This window comes from Rhineura floridana, chromosome 1 (genome assembly GCF_030035675.1).
Source record: "Rhineura floridana isolate rRhiFlo1 chromosome 1, rRhiFlo1.hap2, whole genome shotgun sequence".
Lineage (NCBI taxonomy): Eukaryota > Metazoa > Chordata > Lepidosauria > Squamata > Rhineuridae > Rhineura > Rhineura floridana.
In genome coordinates this window covers 31,798,085-31,820,503 of record NC_084480.1, presented here as the reverse complement: position 1 = coordinate 31,820,503, position 22,419 = coordinate 31,798,085, and the positions used below count along the sequence as shown (strand labels likewise).

The window sequence follows — 22,419 nt, the reverse complement described above, 5'->3', positions numbered from 1 at the left end:
CATTGCATGATGATCTAGGAGAGAGTTTTCTTCCACTTTGTGAGCTTAAGAACAGTTCTGGCTTATGTCATCTCTCATTTGAGGTGGGCTTTAATGAGTCTCTGAAGTTTGTCTGAACTTGGCTTGGGTCAGGAGAACTTTGCCAGTTTGTCTCTAATTAGACCTACCAGACAAATAAAATCTTACTGCAGCTACATAGGGTTTACCTAGATGGTGTTTTTCTGTTCTGCTTTTAAATAACCCGTTTATGAAATTGCTTCGTTTATTGATTTTGTAATGTATCACTAAAATCACCCTCTTTAGTAGAAGATTGGAAGACAGTCAATGTAACACCATTTTCAAAAACAGAACCTAGAGTAATTCACTAAATTGCAGTCTTGTCAGCCCATTTTTCCCTCTAGGTATTCTGGAAAGCAATATTAAGGCCAGATTTCTTAAAAACATAGGGCTGGTTCACACACCACTTTATAAGCATTAAAGGTGAATGCACAGTGTGCTGGTGCACAAGTAGAAAATCACAGGTGCTTCACTCTTTCCCCCCTGAGAGCCAGTGTGGTGTAGTGGTTAAGGTGTTGGACTACAACCTGGGAGACCAGGGTTCAAATCCCCACATAGCCATGAAGCTCATTGGGTGACCTTGGGCCAGTCACTGCCTCTCAGCCTCAGAGGAAGGCAATGGTAAACCACCTCTGAATACCGCTTACCATGAAAACCCTATTTGTAGGGTCGCCATAAGTCAGAATCAACTTGAAGGCAGTCCATTTCCATTTTCATTCTTTCCCCACTCCTTCTGTATTGCACTACCGGGAGCTAAGCCATGGTTTGCTTTAGCATTATGTCCAAACCTGGGTTCATAGTTTGTCTTCTCTCCAAACAAACCACAAGCTGTAACCAAGGTTTGTTTATGGCTTACCAGTTGTGGTTTATTTGGGAGGAGACAAACCACAAGCTCAGGTTTGGACCACAAGCTCGGTCATGGTAGTGCTGCACCAGCATGCTATGCGTTCACATTTAAACCTCAGTTAAGCTTAACTATGGTTTAAAGTGTTGTGCTAATGAGGCCACAGAATGTCAAGAATGGCAGTGCTGAAGAAGAGTCAACATAGCTTCTATTAAGGAAAGAAGAGTTGGCCAATAGACTCTGACATCATGAAATACTGAGAATCAAGTGGAACTAGGTTATCTTAACTCATCTAGCAAGTAATGCATTTTGCAGCTGGGACAAGCTCAATGTTTGTGCATCTTAGCCAACCAATGATGACTGTGTACATTCTTTCCTTGTTTATAAGCATGAATTTGCTATTAGCATTATCAAAATATCATGCTTATTCATTATAAGCTCTAATACAGAATGGCAAATGCTAAATCTTCCATGCCTGATCATGGTTAATGCCACATTTTTTTAACCTTTCCAGACTAAGTTTTCAGTTTACTGCATAGCAAATTTTATTTCTCCTGCACATCAGGAGCAATAATTCATTTTTTAGAGTTACACCTAGAAAAAAAAATACCAGTGAGGTAACACTCATTCTAAAGAAAACTAAAACAAAAAATGAAAATGAAGTGCTTCACCCAAGAGGTGGGCATCTTGAAATATGAACTGAAATGATTATGTAGCACAAAGCATTGCTGTTCCTGTTGCAACTGTATTGTGATTTCAGTTGTTCAAAATTTTTGTACTTGATAAAATCATTTCAAATATAGGACTACACCCAACACCACATTCAGATTGAGGAGTACAGCTTGATGGCAATGCATAGTTATCATTGATGGGAGATTTTATTTTAATTTTATTGAAGAAAAGCCAGCTGTAGGAGCACATGAAGAACAGGGACAACGTTGGTCAAGTTACTTAAGAACAGAGTCACATTCTAGAAAATGATCTTGGATTGAGTCCAGAAAACACTGTTCTGAAATCTAATTCTTACAAACAGCAGATGAGGGGAAAACCTGTGACCACTTCAGATTGTAGGGTCATGTTGTAGGAAATGTAATTGCTCCCATTTGTCATTATTTAAGAAGAGTCTGCTGCTCTTCATAAAACAGAATGTTGTGATTTGCAGAACTGCAAAGGTAAGCATGAAAAAATGTTGATCCTGGATCCAGACTTCAGTTTGTTTATTTTTCCAAACCATTAACTGGAAAAATAAAGTTTCAGTCATACAGTTTCACTGATTCATCATCAGTGAATCTCTGCTAGCCTAGGAACTTCTGGTTATTCTACATGCTTATTCTACACAGTTTTAATTTGATACTGCAGGATTGCTCAAATGACCCTTAACCAATGATTTTTTCCTCCAGATTTATGTAGTTCATCAGTTTAGCACAATGTACATGTATACCCAAATTATTATTATTTTACTTGGCAGCTGTTGAGAAACATGCTGATTTCTTTATTTGAACAGAGGTGCCTAAAAACATATTTGCATTCTACCATGTGCTTTATAGCGATTAGTGTGACAGGCAGTGTTTGGACCCTCTTGGCATTGCTAAGTGATCGGGGGGCAGGGAGAAATCAGCCATTCATTTCAAAAAGATTTCATAGTAAGTTATGGTGATTTATTTCATTAAAATCATAATGAGAAGACATTTGCTGTGGACCAAAACACAGCCATCGTTCAAAATTTGCCACTTTGCAATAATGTGTATATTTGGAAAAATGTGCAGTATTTCATTATTTATTTAGTGACTTTTTTCAGAAAGGTGAACTCAAAGTGATTTACAAAAGTAAAGATTAAAAACCAGATTAAAAACACCAATAGGGTTTTTAAAGTGCACCAATAATATCTATCAGATCGAATTCAACCCCATTCCTCTAAATGATAAGCAGAAAATTAAAATCCAAAGGCCTGGGTGAATGTTTTAAAAACAGATAGTGATGGTGCCAGGCATGCCTCCCTGGGGAGAGCATTCCAAAAGTGAGGAGCCACCACTTAAAAGGTCTGTTCTTGGGTTAACACCCTCTGCACCTCCCTTGGAGGGGCACACAGAGAAAGGCCTTAGATGATTGATACAGGGTGTGAGTTAGTTCTTGGATGAGACCGATTATCTGGATCCATTTCAGTCGGGTTTCAGGCCTGGTTTTGGCACGGAAACAGCCTTGGTCACCCTGTATGATGACCTTTGTCAGGAGAGAGACAGGGGGAGTGTGACTCTGTTGATTCTCCTTGATCTCTCAGCGGCTTTTGATACCATCGATCATGGTATCCTTCTGGGGAGACTAGCTGAGTTGGGAGTGGGAGGTACTGCATTGCGGTGGTTCCACTCCTACTTGGCAGGTCGTCTCCAGAAGGTGATGCTTGGGGAACATTGCTCGGCACCCTGGACTCTCCAGTATGGGGTTCCGCAGGGGTCAGTTCTGTCCCCCATGCTGTTCAACATCTACATGAAACCGTTGGGTGCGGTCATCCAGAGCTTTGGAGTGCATTGCCATCAGTATGCTGATGACACGCAGCTCTATTTCTCCTTTTCATCTTCTTCAGGTGAGGCTGTCAATGTGCTGAACCGGTGCCTGGCTGTGACAATGGACTGGATGAGAGCTAATAAACTGAGGCTCAATCCAGACAAGACTGAGATGCTGTTAGTGGGTGGTTCTTCTGACCTGATGGTGGATGTCCAACCTGTTCTGGATGGGGTTGCACTCCCCCTGAAGGAGCAGGTTCGTAGCTTGGGGGTTCTCCTAGAATCATCTCTGTCACTTGAGGCTCAGGTAGCTTCGGTGGCACGGAGTGCCTTCTACCAACTTCGGTTGGTGGCCCAACTATGTCCCTATCTGGACAGGGATAACCTGGCTTCAGTCGTCCATGCTCTGGTAACCTCCAAATTAGATTACTGCAGTGCACTCTACGTGGGGCTGCCTTTGAAGACAGTTCGGAAACTGCAGCTTGCACAAACTGCAGCGGCCAGATTGGTAACAGGGACCAGACGGTCCGAACATATAAAACTGATTCTGGCCCACTTGCATTGGCTGCCTGTATGTTTCCGAGCTCGATTCAAGGTGCTGGTTTTGACCTATAAAGCCTTACATGGCTTGGGACCACAATACGTGATGGAACACCTCTCCCAATATGAACCCACCCATACACTCCGTTCAAGATCCAAGGCCCTCCTCTGGGTGCCTACTCCAAGGGAAGCTGGGAGGGTGGCAACAAGGGAGAGGGCCTTCTCAGTGCTGGCCCCCAAATTATGGAATGATTGTAGTGACGAGGTGCGTCTGGCACCAACACTGTTATCTTTTCGGCGCCAGGTCAAGACTTTCCTCTTCTCCCAGGCATGTGTTTTTTAAATTGTTTTTATATTGTTTTGAATTTTAAAATTGTGTTTTAAATTGTTTTTAAAATATGTTTTTAAATTGTGTATTTGTTTTAATGTTTTTGATTGCTGTAAACCGCCCAGAGAGCTTCAGCTATGGGGTGGTATACAAGTGCAATAAATAAATAAATGCGGGGAGAGACACTAAAATGCTGATGGGTTTTTAAAAAAATAAAATAACAAACGAATGTGAAGAACTGAGAGACTGGGAAAAAGAGAAACGGAGAGAAACAAAAATGGACAGATTTGCCAGCCCTACCCACAGTGGCTTTTGCCAAAGCCTGGAACTATAAATGGCAGTGGAGGAAGCAACATATTGATTTGGCTCCAGAGACCATCACTTAGAGAGGGCAGAAAAGGGCAGGCCCCCTCCCCAATCCTCCATGCTTCAGATCGCATGTGATTGTTACCCAGGAAAGCCATTCTCTCTAGTAATTGATATAATGGCTACTGTTATAAACAGTTGAATGGCCCTAGGTGCTTAGGCATGCATGTCAAAAACTCAGAAGTCTTTGCTTCATTTTTTAAAAAAAGCGTCTGCCCTGTGCTGATGATACAGCTAAAATTGCTACGAACTGGGTTTCTTTAGAGCAAATGGTATTTTCCAGTGTAATCTTACTGAATCTTGCCCCTATTAAAGCCTATTTTATAACATCAGAAGTGCTTGTTTGACATAAAAGCAACTCATAGGAACGTGTTGCTATGAACGTGGTACAAGTGTCTCACTAAATTTAAATATTCCAGTGCCATCCCATTGAGAATGTTTAAGAGGGGGTTAAATTGTGTCTTCTATTTCAAAGTGAAGAAAGCTGCATAATTTGTTGGAGAAAAACAAAAGGATGTCCCAAACACCCAGATTATTCTTTGAGCCCAGAAACCACTGGCTTGGTCATGCTGACAAGTTGGAAGCGGCTGAATTACTTGTGGGTGGCTCAGTATCAAGTGTGAAGCCAAATATTGCCTGAAAATACAATCTCAAAACTGAAGCTACATAAGTGTTTCCAGGAGATTCCTAATGATGATGACAGGATTAGCGGACAAATCAAATCAAATAAACTCTGCATATATTTGCATTGGTAGATTTTTATTTCTTGGTGTGTGTTTTTTAAAAAACATAGGAGCCACATAAGTGTAGTGTAGTGGTTAAGGTGTTGGACTAGGGTTCAAATCCCCACACAGCTATGAAGCTCACTGGGTGACCTTGGGCCAGTCACTGCCTCTCAGCCTCAAGAAAAGGCAATGGTAAACTCCCTCTGAATACAGCTTACCATGAAAATCCTATTCATAGGGTCGCCCATAAGTCAGAATCGACTTGAAGGCAGTCAGTTTCATTTTTTCATGTATATATATCTTGCCGCTCCTTAAACAGTCCAGAGTGGCTAACAATAAAAAGGTACAATGACATATAAAATAAACAATAATAAAAAGAACAAACCACATTACTGAATGATAAGATTTCCTGATTTATGAATGTTAGGATAAAAATGTCCAGAATCTAGGAGCTTTCTCCAGCAATGTGCTTTATTGTTAAACCTTCTGGAGAATTGAGTTCCACTGCCTGACCTTGCTCACAGAGGTTTCTTGAGCACCATTACTTGCTTCTTGCAGATAATAACAAGTAATGCAGTGGGATGGCATTGGTTGGGGAAGTATTCTTTGCAGTTCCCTAAACCACCTCCAAGTTCCTGCAAAAAAAAAAAAAATCTTGGCACTTCAGATATGATGAAGGATTTTTGTCCCGAACTATTACCCAGGCTGTAATTGGTTCCATTAGCTTGTTTCATGAGGGTGAAGAAGAAACCTCAAAGGTGTGTGTGGAATCATGTGGGTGCCACTGTTCCTGCAAACAGTAAAATAGCTATTGCATAGTAGATAATGCCCCAGCACAAAAAATTAAATTATTGGCAAAGTTATTCCCATGATTACAAATGTGGGGAAAGATGTAATAGGTTTTTTATCACGTACATTTGAACCTTCTTTTTAACTGATTATTTTAACAGTTTATAAATAGAACAAATATAAAGGTCTCTATGTAAGTTATGTCTTTAAGGTAATAATCCCCCCCATTCCTGCCCTTAAACAGCACCAAACAATTTCAGTTGTAAAAACATCTGCTACTACAACTGCTACTATTACTAAACAGATTGCTAACTTACAGCAGCTCTTCAAATCTGAATCTGCCTTTCCAAAGGAAAATTTTTGTTAGAATATGATGAATGCATTTAGGACGAAATCTACACATACTTTGTCAAAAATAACTTGGTCTACAGCACATGTAAAGTATAGGATTTGGTTTTGGAGAACTGGTTTGTTTGTTTTGTTTTGTTTGTTTATTACCACATTTCTATGCTGCTCTTCATAACAAAATCCCACAGGGGTTCACAAAAAATATAAATCATATGAAATACAGAAAACTAAAACCAACAGATCAGATTTATTAAAACCAATAGCAACAGGAAAAATCAAACTGTTCTTAATGGCTTTGGTTTAACTCCAGTAGGCGGAACCTGTAGCCATCCAGATATTGTTGAACTATGGCACCCAACATACAGACCACTGGCTATGCTATGCTGACTGGAGCTTCAGCAGTAGCTGGAAGGCCACAATTTCTCCACCCTTAGATGCCAATCAAGGGCATTTTAAGTTAACATGATACAAAACCCAGGACTCCTACTTATGAAATCTGTTGCCACAAGATGCTATGAAGGCTACTGCTGTAGATGGTTTTAGAGGCAGATTACATTAATTAATGGAGGAATAGGTCTATTTGGAGGGATACATAAGCCGGCTGGCTGAGGTGGCCTGGGAGACCCAGTGCCTGCAGGAAGAAGGAGAACATCACCACCCAGGGAAGGAGAGCCTGCTGTTGCTGCTGCTGTTGGAACACCACCTCCACCACCCTTCCCAGTGGGACTGCTGCCTGGCAGACGTGCCTCCTGCAGGACCAGGTCCCAGGTACCCAGCCAGCTGTGACTAATTTCCATCACCTGTCCCTCTTTGGAGGGATACATAAGCTGGCTGGCTGAGGTGGCCTGGGTTTTTGTCTTTTGTTTTTGTTTTGCTGCTTTTCCCCCCCCTTTTTTCTTTTGGGTGCCATTGGTTTTAGCTATGGGTGGGTTCGGGTTCGTTTTATGTTGTAGTTCTTGGGTTTTTATGTAGTTTGTATGTTGTATTTTACTTTATCTTGTACGCCGCCTAGAGTGGCCGCTTGTGCGGCCAGATAGGCGGCCTAGAAATAAAATTTATTTATTATTTATTATTATTAATGACTGTGTTGGCTGTGATGATAACTAAGCAGAATCTCAGTGCAAAGGCAGCACACTTTTCAATGCAAATTCCTCAGAGATAGCAATCAGATACAGAGGATTGTTACACACATGCCCTGTTTCTGCCCTTCCCAAAACCATCTGGTTAGCCACTGTGAAAAACAGAGATTTGGACTAGATATACCTTTGGTGTCATCCAGTGGGTTTTTATTTTCTAAGCAGTATTTTAATTCCCTGCATTTGTAAAAAAAAATGAAAACAATATCTCGATCAAAATGTTATTGAATCAGAAAATGACATTTCCACATCAGTTTTCAATTAAAAAAGCCCTCATGAAAAGTCATCAGAATTTCAGTGCCAATTTATCCTAATACATACATATTTGTATGCAATGTTGCCTAATATATACATTTATTCAAACAATTTCCTCTAAAATAATGCATTTTTATATGTTATTTTCAATAATATATGCATTTTGGTGGACAATTTTCACCAGCATATGCATTTGTGTACACATTACTTGGCTGGAAAACTACACTGCAAAATTTGGAGAAGGGCAAATTTCAAAGGATGGCTGTATCAGTTCTTATACTGTTTTTGAAAGAGTAAATTAGGTAGGTTTGCCTTTAAATGTGAACTAAATCCTATTTCTCCCCTATCCTTAGAAGTGACATACTAGAACCTGAAATGTGTTCTTTTCACATCACTGCAACAAAGCTTTAATATGCAGCATAGTAGGACAGGCGTATCCGTTGCATGTGCATTGCATGCCATTTCATGCTCCATTGAAGCTATGCAGATCAGATCAGATCAGTCCTAGAAAATTATAACGTCGTTGCTGTTTCAAGGTGGGATACAGCTGCAGTTGTACAATGCAAGTTGTAACAGAGTTACGGAGCTATAGCAGCACAGCAAACACAACTTGTGAGAAAGAGGTTAATGCCCTTTCTGAGCCATTATTTAAAGTTCAGAGCTGGTCTATATTTAGATCGTAGTGTGAGAAGATGGCTGAAAATAGATGCAGATCACGTCTCCTTGTAGAATGTAGAACATTGGGACACTTCATTTTCAGAGAACATAATTGGTATTTGGGATATAACCTCGGTGCACTTAACCTTTTGTGCATTGTGAAAAAGAGATTTATAAAACCCGCACATCTTACGTGAGTATTCCTAAGAACACACAGCACAACAATGAAGGCTTTTGTTCAGATGCAGTTTTCTTGGCCCATTTGGGGTGCAACTAAAGTCAAGCTATCCCCAAGCTCTCTTCATGTTGCTATTGTTTTGGCAAAGGAACTTTCAGCTCTCTAGCACCACCCTCTACAGCAGCAGCAGATATTATGCCCTGCAAAAACAGAGAAGGAAAAATGTACAACCCCTAGCAATGTTGTCTACAATGCCTTATGGTACTTTCTTCATACTTAGAAGGAGTCCTTTCTCAATGGCAATGTCACTTATTTATGGATTGGATGCCAATTGCACCCAGCAAGAGCAAGTCCTCCAGTTGCTTATATATTTTATTTGTATATTTACACCAGAACGTGTAGGCTGCCCTTCATTGTATGATCCCAGGACCAATTACGATACAATAAAGAGTAAACAAGACCACAGTAAAACCAATTCAGCACAACTTATAAAACCAGATTTAAAAAAAACAGCATCATTAAAAACACCCAGTAAGCTACAACCTGGGCTCCTAATTTGCAGAAGCAGCAACATTCCTGTTACTCCCCTGAAAAAAAGCCTAGGTAAACAGAAGAGTTCCCACCTGGTGTTGAAATGGCAAAAGTGTTTCCATCAGCCATGCGTCTAGGACAGGGGTGGGGAAGTATTTCCAGCCCAAGGGCCACATTTTCTTTAGGCAACCTTCCAGGAGCCGCATGCCGATGATGGGCAGGGCCAAAGACAAAAGGCCAGAGGGTGGAACAAGAAATGTGATTTATTTAATTTTTTACCCTTTTATAGTAGTCTAGTTAACACACCAACAACACACATACACACCATCTCCATCCAGGAAAGTAAGAGGCATTATCAGATTTCAAGGACACATTTCAGCCAGGCAAAACACTAACTGAAGGTGCAAAGCGGGGCCAGTGAAGGGTGTGGCTACGCAGGAAGTGTGGCCTGGAGAGATTCCTGGGGGCCAGAGAGAAAAAGCTAAAGGGCTATATTTGGCTATATTTGGCCCCTGGGCTTACATGGGAAGAGCATTCTATAGGTGGGGTGCCACCATACATTTGATGAAGGCTGACCAAGAAGCTTGTACAGGACTAAGAGTTTATCACCCTATTTATACAGGCCAGTTGGTGTAAGGAAGCTTTCTTATCTGCCCTCCTTGCCATTCCCTCCTTTGGTCAGAACTGGACTGTAGCAAACAGAATCCTTGCCAGGCATTTCCAGGTTGCCTGTTCAAGACCCACTGTGAGCTAATATTGCTTCCGTGCACACATTTTAACAGTGTAGTGACTGGAGGAAATTATACCAGGATAGACTTCTACTGTGCATAACTGAGCACAAGATTGCAGCCCAGATCATTCTGTAAAACTCTACTCAAACACAGCATTTATCTGCCCAGCTCTGAAGTGTTACATCTACTGTATCTTGAGACTTCCAACATTTTAACATTGACCCTTTGGGCAGTATAAGTTCACAAGATTTGCCATCAATCTGCCTTGGCTGAGACCACGTGTGTTTTTTTTTAACCTTCCTTCCACAGTAGAATGATGGCATTTTGTCATTCTCATGGAGATACGTCATCTTAGTCACTGGCTTGAAGCTATAAGTGGGAAAGTCAAAAACTGTATCTTCAAAATAATATTTATTGTATAAACAATATTAGAATATGCCCAACGCGTTTCAGCCCAATCAGGGCTTTCATCAGGGGATATTGATTAGTTCTGGAAAAATTTTCTTATATTAAAGCAAATTAACTGCAAACACTTATGAGAACCAACATAGATATTTGTTGGTTCTCATAAGTGTTTGCAGTTAATTTGCTTTAATATAAGAAAAATTTTCCAGAACTAATCAATATCCCCTGATGAAAGCCCTGATTGGGCTGAAACGCGTTGGGCATATTCTAATATTGTTTATACAATAAATATTATTTTGAAGATACAGTTTTTGACTTTCCCATTTTTTGGCATTCTGGGCTCCTCCCTTTTCTTTTTCATACATGTTTTTGAATGCCCATCACTTTGTTTTCTTTTTTTTTTGAAGCTATAAGGCCTCAAGTACTGCTCTGAGAGACTGCTCATATGCTATAAAATCAACTTCAGTGGATTTACAGAAGCGGTGAATAAGATACAGGGTTGTTTTAAAATAATTCAAGCACTTCTTGACTAAGACAGGGGAGTCTTTATTTCCTATAGAAATAATCTACAGTTCATAATTAATTTATAAGAGAGGTGAGATAATCATAACTGAAATGCTATTCACCATGAAACACATGTCAGGCTATAATAGGCCTGTGAATTAGCCAGTCTTGGTTTTGCGTCATTTGAATGCTCTTGTTAAGATCCCTTGCCACATGACCTTTTTTCTGCCTGAGGGCCACATTGCCTTGTAAGCAACCTTCCAGGGCCACATGGAGGACAGAGGCACAAGTGAGCAGAACAGTGGATGGCTACAGTAGCCTATATTGCATCTATGCAGGTTTCTACCCTCCACCCAGAGCCAGCACTAGTGAGCCCAACCCTGCCACACCAGCACTTCTCCTTTTACTGCCACTGCTGCCTCCTTCTTTCACCTCAGGACTGGCTCAGCCGCTTCCCCTTCTGTGCATGCCTGGCAGGGGCTGCTTCTGTTCTTGGCGATGTTTGCTGGCCTGCAGGAGTTGCTGGAGGACGGTGGGCCGTGGGGAGACTTTCGCATGTGCACCTCAGGAGATGAAAGAGCCACCGTTGCTGCTGCCACCGCCACCGCTCCTCCCTAGCACAGTGCAACTCGAGTGAGTGGCTTGAGGTGAAGGGGGTGGTCACTTATGGTGCGCTAGGCAGTGGCAGCAGCCTGTCTTCCTTCTCCTGGCATATGCGGGTTTCTCCCTCCTTCCCTCTGCTCCTTTCTTGTCTCGGGGGGCCTGCCGCCACCAGCAACTCCTCCCTCCAGCGCAGCAAGCACAGTAGGAACAGTGGCAGCAGCCCCCACCAAGGAGGGGCATGCAGGGCAGGGGGCCTTAAAGGGGTCTGTATGCCCAAGGACCCCAAGAAACCTGGAACCGGCCTTGCAGCTCCACCCAAGTCTCTCAATCCGCCATCCTCCCAAGCAAGAGGCATTGCAGCCAGGTGAAAGCTTTTACAGATATTCAGCAGGCTGGTGAGGGGTGGAGCATAGGGAAAGATCCAGGGAATGCCTGGAAATACTATCAGAACAGTGTAATACCAAAGGTTACTAGTATAGTCCCTTGAAGGCATTGGAATAAAGAATGTAAAGTGCAGCGTGAGTGATTAACTGTGATGTAGAGAAGCTCTTGACAAAAAAAAATGCCTAAGATGTCCTTCTAGTTCAGAGTCCCTGGACATTCTGTACATTTTCCTGTATGAGCCTCTTCCTCTTTGTCAAGACAGGTTCTTTAAAAAAAACAACCTGCTTCCATTCTGACAGATCTTCCTTGGTTATCAAAATTTCTGCGACATTCTCTTGTGCTTTTTCATTCTAGGAAAGAAAATGGTAATATTCCATGTTCCTGCAACTTATCTTTTGTTCTCCTCTTCTCTCTGCTCTTAAACTTGATAGAATTTAGCTTGGGAATAAAGTCTGAAGCGAGCATTCTGTAAGGAGTAGCTTTTATCAAACAGCATTTATCAAAGGAGGGCTCTCTCCTCATAGCTGGACACATAGAGAGTGCAGAGTGCAAGGAGTGTAGTGAACAGAAGAGAAGCCATGCTGGATCAGGACAAAGGCCCATCTCATCCAGCATTCTGTTCTAGCAGTGGTCAGCCAAATGCCTAAGAGAAGCCCACAAGCATTTGGTATTCTACCATTTCTGGCTAGCTGGGCAGATTATGTATCATATAGGGAACTAGGGTTGCCAGGTTAATGGCCTGAGACTGATCTAGGAGAAGAGAAAGTCAGCCATGTGCAGGTGTTCTTACCACTCTGTAATGGGAAAAACCACAAGGTGGAATTCTCCCTTCCCTCTGCACAACTTTTAAAGATATAGAAGACCTCTTGGTTGCCAGGCCTGGCCCAATTTCTCTGCTTTTTAAAGTTTAATAGAAATATCTGTTAGCTATAGGTATGTTCTTAAACTGCAAAGGGTTTTTTTTCCCTATTAGTGATTTTTTTATATTGATTTGTTTTATATTGTTTCTGTTATTATGTGAATGTTGTGTTCTAATTTTTGTAGGCTGCTCTGTAATGCAAAAGCACTAGAAGGGCAAGGTATAAATCTTTAAATGGGCTCCTCTAGACTACCTGTTTATTGAGCATTTATCCTGATTTACTTGTACAATTATATCCAGTCTTTATTGAGCATTTGTTCTGATTTGTTTGCAGGATGTTTATATGCCAATGAACACCCATCCTGGTTTGCTTACACGGTGTTTATACATCTTCCTGTAAATCATTTATTCATTTCACACCTTTCAAAGCATTTCCCCTCCACTTTCCTAACTGCAAAAAGTCCATTTCTTTTTTAAGAAATTTGTTGCACTGGGGTGACAGAGTTCATTAATCTACTTTAATTACTTAAATTTCCTGGTGCGTACTTGAATCCTGCAAAATATCGACAGTCTGGAGGTGCCCAAGGACGAAAGGAGCAAAGGAACAATGAGCCTCACCTCAGTTGAAATTATTGGAAATCCAGGCGTTCAGCAATTCCTGTGACTTCTGTGCTATTAACAGAAATTTGGCATATACCTTACAGCATGTCTCTGCAGCTGTTTCTTTAAAAATGAAATCTGAGAGTCTCAGGAAACTGGCACTCAGTGCCACATTCTGTGGTTTGCAGAATAATGACAATCACATTATCTTTGACTTTACCAAAACAGCAAGGTGCTGAAAGAGGCATTATTTGGAACAATTTTTCCTCCTCATTTTCCACATGGGATATCCGCAAGATGAGCGGTATATCTTGTCTCTTGTTACCTCTTCAGCTCCATTGACTTTGGGCTTAGACAATTTACTACTGTGCCTCTTTTCCCTTTCATACTGCTGTTCCTTTTTAGCCCCATTCTGTAGGCAAAAGGACTAAATTGACTGAAGTCCCAATGCACCCACTTAAACAGCATGTGGGTTCCAGCCATCATCATAATTTAATCACTCCCCAGACTACTTCTGTCCACATGGTGGTAATTGCTAAGGTAATATTTGCTGCTTGTTTGTGAGTTTTGAAAAGAGAGCTTGCAGCGGTGACAAAATCTTGTTGGTCTTCCTGTCTGTTTCTGGGCAACTTGCTTTAGATCAGTAATTATTTTTATCAAAAAAGGAATATGTTTTCATTTATAATGTCATTGCCTTGAAATAGGTGTATGCGCACGCACATACAGTCCATTAGACAATTCTGTGCAAGTTCCAGTCAATGGAGCATGTACAAAAGCACATCTTTGCTCTTACACAGCTGTCATTCCTTCTGTTGTGTGTGCACAGAAGAAGGTCCTGACAGATTGTTATCATGGTGTTTTTACTGAGACTTCTTCCCCACCAGTTGTGTGTGTGTGTGTTTGTATGTGTGTGCAGTCTTACAGTATTAAAAGGCTCAGTTAGATTGCCTCTTGGTCTTGCCACTTGAGTCTGTGCCTTCTCACTTTTGCATTTAATTTCCTTCCACCTGAATACACCTATTGACCCCAATTATTTTTCTTGCATTTTAGGAGATTGTCAACTTCAACTGCCGGAAGCTTGTCGCCACAATGCCTCTCTTTGCAAATGCTGATCCAAATTTTGTAACGGCCATGCTGAGCAAACTGCGGTTTGAGGTGTTCCAGCCTGGAGATTACATTATCCGAGAAGGAGCTGTAGGAAAAAAGATGTATTTCATTCAACATGGGGTTGCCGGTGTTATCACTAAAGCAAGTAAAGAGATGAAATTGACAGATGGCTCCTACTTTGGAGGTGAGTGCAAGGGAAATGCATACTATGATATATATGGAGAGAGTGGATGCAGATTAAGCTAAGCATGTTAGGATTCAGGAAGGTTATGAAGACATGTTTTCTTTTTCTCCCAAGAGGACTATGGCAACAGAATACAGTAACTCATCCAAACACTTTCTGTAGCAGATTGCCAAGCAGGACAGTCTGAGTCCTGATCTGCCACCCTGGGCTGGTTCACACAGAGACTTTGTGTGGGTTTGGTGCTACTCACAGCCCGTTTTAATTTGCATGGTTCACATGCCGTGACTGGCAATCAGCAGTGGGTTAGATTTTAGTGTTATTGTTGGAATTTTAAGGCTCTAATGTGAACTATATGTTTTTATGTTGTGCGTCGCCTAGAGTGGCTGGACAACCAGCCAGATGGGCGACTAATAAATTTAATAAAATAAATAAATAAATCACAGTTTTCCCCTTTAAATCCAAAGTGAAAACATGCTGTTTTAATCCGAAAAGGGAAGGTAAAAATGTCTCCAGTTCTGTACTCTAGGGGCTTGTAGATGCTTTAATGCGATGCTTCCCCTCTCCATGCCCACTCCCTCCTCCTCCCTTTGTTCATGTCATTTCCTGATTGACTGCTAGCTCCCATTCTGCAAGCCTGCATGGTCATTAGGAAGCTGCATGTTTGATCTTTTCTCTTCGGTGTGAATGAAAAGCACCGTGATTGCAGCTGGCTTTGAGTTGCCTACTGTGGACTGTGCAAAGAGAAAATGAAGGTAAAAGCAGCGTTTTTACTACAATGTTTTGCTCCCATGTGGATAAGCCCCCTGATTAGGGATGGTGTGAATTGTAGTCCAAAGCATCTGAAGGGCACCAGGTTGGGGAAGGCTGCTATACATGTGCATGTAAATAAGGGATAAATATTCATTTGAGATGAATATTTAAATCTTGCAGCCTCCCACAGCTGTTCACACATAAGGACTCCTCATCTAAATGCCTGTGCTTTATGAGCAGATATCTGGGTGGGTTAGCATGCTCATGTGATGCTGCGGGCAGAGCTCAGTGCACGGTCCCACTCTCTGGTCATCACATGGACCCCCGTTGTGCATGCAGTGCATTAAGGGGTGGGGACTATTTTATCAGAAAGTTTATTTCCCAATTCATATGTCAAATTAGCATAGTACAGCAAGTACAATAAGCATTGCTTAGCTTAGTCAACTTTGACTGTGTTTATGAATGGCCCAATTTGTTCTTACTTTGTATACATTTGGGCTCTGCGTTGTCAGACTTTCTGCTCCTGGATAGAAATTGTGGCCTTTTTTAGACCCTCTGTTTACAAATTTCACTGTATCTCTTTATGTATGTGTTTATTTATACAGTAGCATCTATGTACATGGCACTTTGACAGGTCAATACTCCAAGGGGATTACAATCTAAAAACAGACACAAAGGAAGCAAAAGAGAAAAAAGAGGGCTATAGAGACAGGCATAAACAGAATATGTGGTTATTTCAGTTAGTTAGACCAAAGACATTAGAATATACCATATATGTAGACACAGAATGTTTGTTGGGATATCTATTAATTTGACAGCTGAGGATCATGTACCTGATGAAGTACATTTTTGTCCATGGAAACTTATGCCAGGGCATTTTATTTGCCTGAGAAGTCTTTCTTGGGGGGGGGGGTGATAAAGAGTAATTTTCATTTAGTGCCCAAGTTGAAATGCCCAAGGTATGTATCCCCTTGCATTGAATAAATGAAAGACACGTAACTATAGCAATGCTGGTTTAGAATTCAGCAGAACAGCAATCTTATCAGCAGGTCAGCAATCAGTCCTATTTTTTTCTTTTCACAAGTATGGAGTGCTTTCAGATAAATACTGCAATTGTTCCATTTTGTTTCCTGCTGTGTGTCATTTTGCAGCTGAATACCCTCATGGCTTCTTCAGCCCACACTAGATGTGATATGCAGTCACATGTATCTTTCACCTGACTTTTCTCTTGTTTTAACCAAAGCAGCCTTGTGTGTGTGTGTGTGTTGGGGGGGGTGAGTTTAAGCAGGGGATAGGAGTTGCTAATATTTTCCACATAGCGGTTTTTCTGTTCAAAATCTCTCTCTTCAGTAGCTGAATAGTTTTTTAGCAGGGAAATTTTTTTGCAAGACTCATAAGCAACACCTCTTCCTCTATTCCTTCACTTGTAGCAATAGCCCTGTTTATACATTACATACTCCTAATGACTGTACTGTATAGATAGTGTGCAAGTACATGTGTCTTTCAGATATCCTGGTCCCAAAGGTTTTAGGGCTTTGAACACAGGAAGGAATATAGGAACCTGCCTTACACCACCATTGGTACATCTAGCTGAGTGTTGTCTACACAGACAGCAGCTCTCTGTAATTTCAGGCAGAGGACATTCCTAGCCCTACCGGGAGATGATGATGATAATTCATTCGGTTTGTATCCCAGGGATGCTGGGGATTGAATCTGGGACCTTTTGCATATAAAGCAGATGCTCTACTATTGAGCTACCTACAACCCATCCTCATTCCCAAACATGGTACCTGTACCTTGGACTGGACTTGTAAGTAGATGGAAAACCAGTGCAGCTGTTATAATATTGGTGCTATAAATTCAAAAGATGGGGTTACAGCATTCAGTACTAAGTAAAGCGTTCAAGAGCAGCTCCATGTAATGTGTGCTGGACTCAGAGTAAAGTGAACTTGAGGAGACCAGGATGCATGTAAGTGTGGCAAGTTCATCCTACTCCAGAAAAAAAAACAACCCTGTCCTTGGCACATGAGATTAAGTTTGGCAAAGACACTGTCGGCCCCTTATCTGCACAAGAGCAAGGCTGGGTCAAAGAACCCTATCAGACAGCACAGCTGTGCCTTCAGGAGGAATGCAACCCCATCCAGAACATGCTGAACATCACCATTCTGATAGGCCTTTCGTCTTACTATCAAAACTTCCACTTTATATAAGATACTTGCTGGATACTTCAAAATACAGGTGCATGCCTGGATACACATCTGCATCCTACCTTCATTTATATTTTCAATCTAGCAAAAATGTCTGGTTTCTGTACACATAGCTCCACTGCAGGATCAAGTCCCAGAGCATTGCAGAGTTCCACAGGGTTTCCTTATCCATACAGAAATGTCTACAAACATACAGGAATGCAAATGGTACAGGAAGAATTAGCTTGCTGTGTCTTTTAATCCATTAATGTAACCCGCCCTCATTCACAGTGACTTACGTTCCACGGATATCTCCTCTTCTCTAATCTTGGATCATGCTGCAAAAGGAGCAAGCTTCTTGTACTGTATACTTGCATTAGTCTTTAAGGAAGCACACAGGAGGTCAGGCCTTTACTATATGGCATATGCTTATTGAAGGCAAGCCTTCTCTTATCCAGATTTACTAATTGATTTTCATCCAATCTTTCCAAAGTACGATGTACATCTGTAGAAGGACTCCCTAATTGCAGCTGATTACACTAGAAGTGTGGAATGTATTGAATTTCCTAACAGTGGCTAATTGTTGGGTAGCTTCAAGTGGGGGTTAATTTTTCACAATATTTACTGAGTTACACCCAATTGCAGGGAACCATATGCTGGCAAAACTATCAGGTGAAATTTTAGACACGAAAGACGATTAGTTACGGTATTAAAGTTTTTCTAGAATCCCATGAACTACTGCAGAACTGCAGTAAAGACTTCAGTTTGGAAATTGTTTCATTGAAAGCAACAACCTTAATTTATGTAGGAAAATAGAAAATGCATTTCTAAATAGACTCAGACCTCACTGAGCCCCCAATGTCATTGGGATCACAATGGGATCTTACTTCCTCAGTGAAATGCCTCCCTCCCTCCAAACATATGCAAGCAGGGCAGTGAAAATGATATTTACCAGTGTACCTGGAGCTTGGATTACAATCTTAGCAGCATGCCACACACTCAAACAGGGGTGGGGATCCTCTGGCCTGGGGTTCAAATGTGGCCCTCCGGCTCCCTAACCAGCCCGTGGCAATTTCCCATAGTACTTATCACCCTGTTCTGCACCCTCCTCGAGTGTTTCTGCCTTGCTGGAATGTGCCCTTGAAATATGACAATGACTCTTGTTTGTCTGGATCAGCCTTTCCCAACTAGTGGGCCACCAGATGTTGTTGGACCACAATTCCCATCTTTCCTGACCATTAGCAATGCTGGCTGAGGCTGATGGGAGCTGTGGTCCAGCAACACCTGGTGGCCCACTAGTTGGGCAAGGCTGGTCTGGATGGAGAGATGTGGGTGTGTAGAAAACTCTGGCTGTTGCTTGGCAGGAATGCAGCCTACTGTACAAAGTAAGAGTCACATTGATCTACATTTGCCTCTGGCCTCACCCTCCACTGGCATGCAGCCCTTGGAAGGTTGCCTGTGAGGGATTGTGACACTCTCAGGCTGAACAGGTTCCCTGTCCCTGCACTAGAGGGAGAAGGCAGGAGAGAGAATCCCCACCTAAGCAGCAAAATAAGTATATGGGTAGAAGAGGGGATTCAGAGGCACGCATATTGATAGCAGGGACTTCTCTATCTCAATTAAAATCTGAGCCAGAGAAGAATTTTTAGAGCCATAATGCTCATCTCATAGTTAAGGCAAGTATTTCAAGCCACCAAAATTCTTATTTCCAAGCTAGGAAAAATGAAACTCTACAACATCACCGGTTATCTCAGCAGCCGTCCTGGACACAGACATTATTCACTGTTCAACTACATGATTTGCAATGCAACCCTTCTTAATGATCTGTGATCTACTGAAGGATCCCTGCTCACAGTTTTTTTTACAGAGCAGGTAAACATTTCATAGTAACTTCCATTAAGTATGTATGTGTATGTAGATACACACATAAATAGGTAAGTAAGGAGGTTAAGAATTAAGAGCAGAAGTCTGGTGCTTGAAGTATCCTTTTTGTCATCTGCACCTTCAGGCTTGATAGACATCATTATGGTTTTCCATTAAAAAAAATTCTCTGTACATTGCAACTTGATGCATGGGTGGATCCCTGAAAAGGTTGTGTGGTAAATTTAAAACAACGTGGCATGTAATTTTCCTTCCCTCTCCTTACAGCTAATTTAAGAGGCATGCTGACTATGGCATTAGCTTGCATGTTGTGCTGCTCCCCCTCCACACACACAACTGCTCTCAGTACAGCTGGCTTATGCCAGTGTTTAAGAAGAACTTGTTCCCGGTCAGTTCCTACCCTTATATTTTCTATTGGTGGGTGAATGGATACTTTGGCTCATTAAACTTTCATCTGTACTTAATAAAGTTTTATAATTTGTTTTAGTTCCTGCTGCTGGTTCAATTTCTAAAGACAGTTACGTGTGACTGGGTGTGCTTAAATTAACATCAGAGCAGTGAGTTGGGTTTGGTTTTTTTTTTAAAAAGGGCCAAAATACTATAGTTGCAGGTACTTCGTTTGCACACACAATGCACACACAAGCTGTGTGTGTGTTCACACGTCCTTCAAATCTCACCTTAACTTTATCAACAGTGCAGTCTGTTCAAAAGTGATTCCCATTGAGTTCAGGGGCTTATATCAAGATGAGTATACAGACTTTCTTGGGAGTGAACCTCATTGAACTCCTAGAGTGAACAGGCATTGGATTATGCTATAAATGATCTTATGTTTGTCACTATTCACTCACCGTTAGCCCTACATTATGAAAGTAATTTGGAAATAATTTATGTGAAATGCTTTAAATGCTTGATACCTATGTAAGAGGTATTACTACTGCTGTTGTAACTATAGGATCAGCACAGTATTGGTGAGAAATGAATATAATGTGTTTAAAATGCTGAGATAATTGCAGAGATAAATGTATTAGTATTTTAAGCACTCTGAAGCGCAATACAAATGTTAAATATTTACTCACTAATAGGCAAAAAACCTTGCGGTTTAAGAATGTACCTATAGCCCACACATATTTCTATCAAACTTTAAAAAGCAGGGAAATTGGGCAGCTATAGTGAATGCACCAGGGGAGCAGGAGACCTGACCTTCTCTCTGAGATATTGTACTGCCCCACAAATTTGTCAAAATGCAAACACCACTTCATTTAAGGCAAGGTGGACACAATCAATTAAAAACATAGAGGACACCTAGAATTCTGCTAGAATATATTTTCCCTCCCACTGTTTTATCTTGTGGACTCTGTGTCTGAAACCCTGGAGGGTCTCTGTCAGTCAGTGTTGACCAGACTGAGCTATGTTCCTGCATACCTACACATTGCAACTTCATTTTCCCCTTCGTGAAAACAGGGAAACTACCCAGGAAGCTGCAGCTAACCATAGCTTCTTGTTAGTTCCAAACCAGAAGTCTATAATTAATGGCTTCCAATCTTGCCAGGATATGAAGCCATGGGTTATGGTTGGCTTACTATCCTGGCTTGTTTGGAAGCCATTAACTATAGCTTCCTGATTCAGAGGTAATGGGAAAGTATAGTTAACTGGCCTGTTTTTCCACACACATGAAGGGAGGAGCAAAATGCCTGTGTGGAGGTGATTCATTCATATCTCAGCTTCTTGAGCCAAGGTTTAATCATCCAAATGTGAATACTATGCTGCCAAATAAATACCAGCTGCTGAGGAGCATCAACAAGGGTTGTAGATGGCCAGTCTGTAGACTTTCCAGAGGCATCTGTCTGACCACTGTTGGAAATTGGATTCTGGACCAGATGTACCATTGGTCTGATCCATCCGGGCTTTTAATTTTCCCTTTCTGACACTGGTAGGTTCAAATCTTAAGATTTCTGAACAAACAGAGCTAAGAGCTGCAACAGACGCAGGAGTCTGAAGTGGTATTTCTCTCTAACAGAGAAGGATGTACATATTAGGGAAGTGATTTATTGAATCCTTCAGCCATTTACTTAGTGTGGGGCGAATTCTGTTTGCTTGGAGTTGTTAAAAAGTCTTTAATCCATAATGAAATGGAGGGACATAATGATCAATGATATTTTAGTATGTTTTACTTGATTTGCCCCATTCTCTTAATTATTATTTTAATTTGTTCTTTGTTTCTTTTTTTCTTTGTGCATATATGCAAAAAGTCTAGTTGGCTGTTGTGCAAGAAACTCATTTCAACATCAGTGAAATTTAATAATTTCCTAGATTCCACCCATCCACCCAAAGAACTCATGTCTTATCCCACAGCCCATGAGAAGCGAGACTTGGCTTTTCAATAGATAGACCTACCTGAGTCTCTCCTTCCCTAGCTTGATGAAAGCTACCATATGGCCTAGATAAACGGCTTGCCCATTTAGACAGCAACATAATATGCCTGGTACATGATGAAACACCCACTCCCTGCTGAGAAATTAAAGCTGGTCAGCTTTCCTCAGCTGGAAGGATACAATTCATTACAGCTTATAATTTGAATTCTGTAATTTGAGGCCTGGATTTGCTTGGATGGAGCAGGACTATAAATACATACGTTCACCTACAAAAAATGTATAGCAGTCTGGCCTATCCATGTAGAACTTCAGTTAAAATATACTTTTTTTCATTATTTATATCCTCCCTTTCATCCAAAGCAGTCTGTGTGGTACTGCACAAGAAACTATATTTGTAAAACAAAATAAAAAGTCTCTTTGAGGTATGATCTGTGACAGATAGATTTTAGGGCTCAAGTGTTCCTTAAATATCATTATCAAGTGTGCTATCCTGTGCTTTCCTGTTACTTAAGAGTTCTTGCCCACAAATAATATTTCTTGTCCACAAATAACGATTAATGGAAAATCAAGGCAAGCTAGAGATGTCACTTGGGTGGGA

At 41.2% G+C, this 22,419-nt stretch overlaps 1 protein-coding gene across 2 annotated transcripts in view; it reads left to right on the top strand.

Moving 5' to 3' along the window:
* HCN1 (hyperpolarization activated cyclic nucleotide gated potassium channel 1) overlaps nucleotides 1–22,419 on the top strand; it is a 308,517-nt gene that overhangs the window by 218,405 nt on the left and 67,693 nt on the right. For both annotated transcript variants that reach the window (XM_061617563.1, XM_061617552.1), the window contains exon 6: nucleotides 14,392–14,632. In XM_061617563.1, the coding sequence (XP_061473547.1) occupies nucleotides 14,392–14,632 (241 nt within the window). The remainder of the gene's footprint in view (nucleotides 1–14,391; nucleotides 14,633–22,419) is intronic.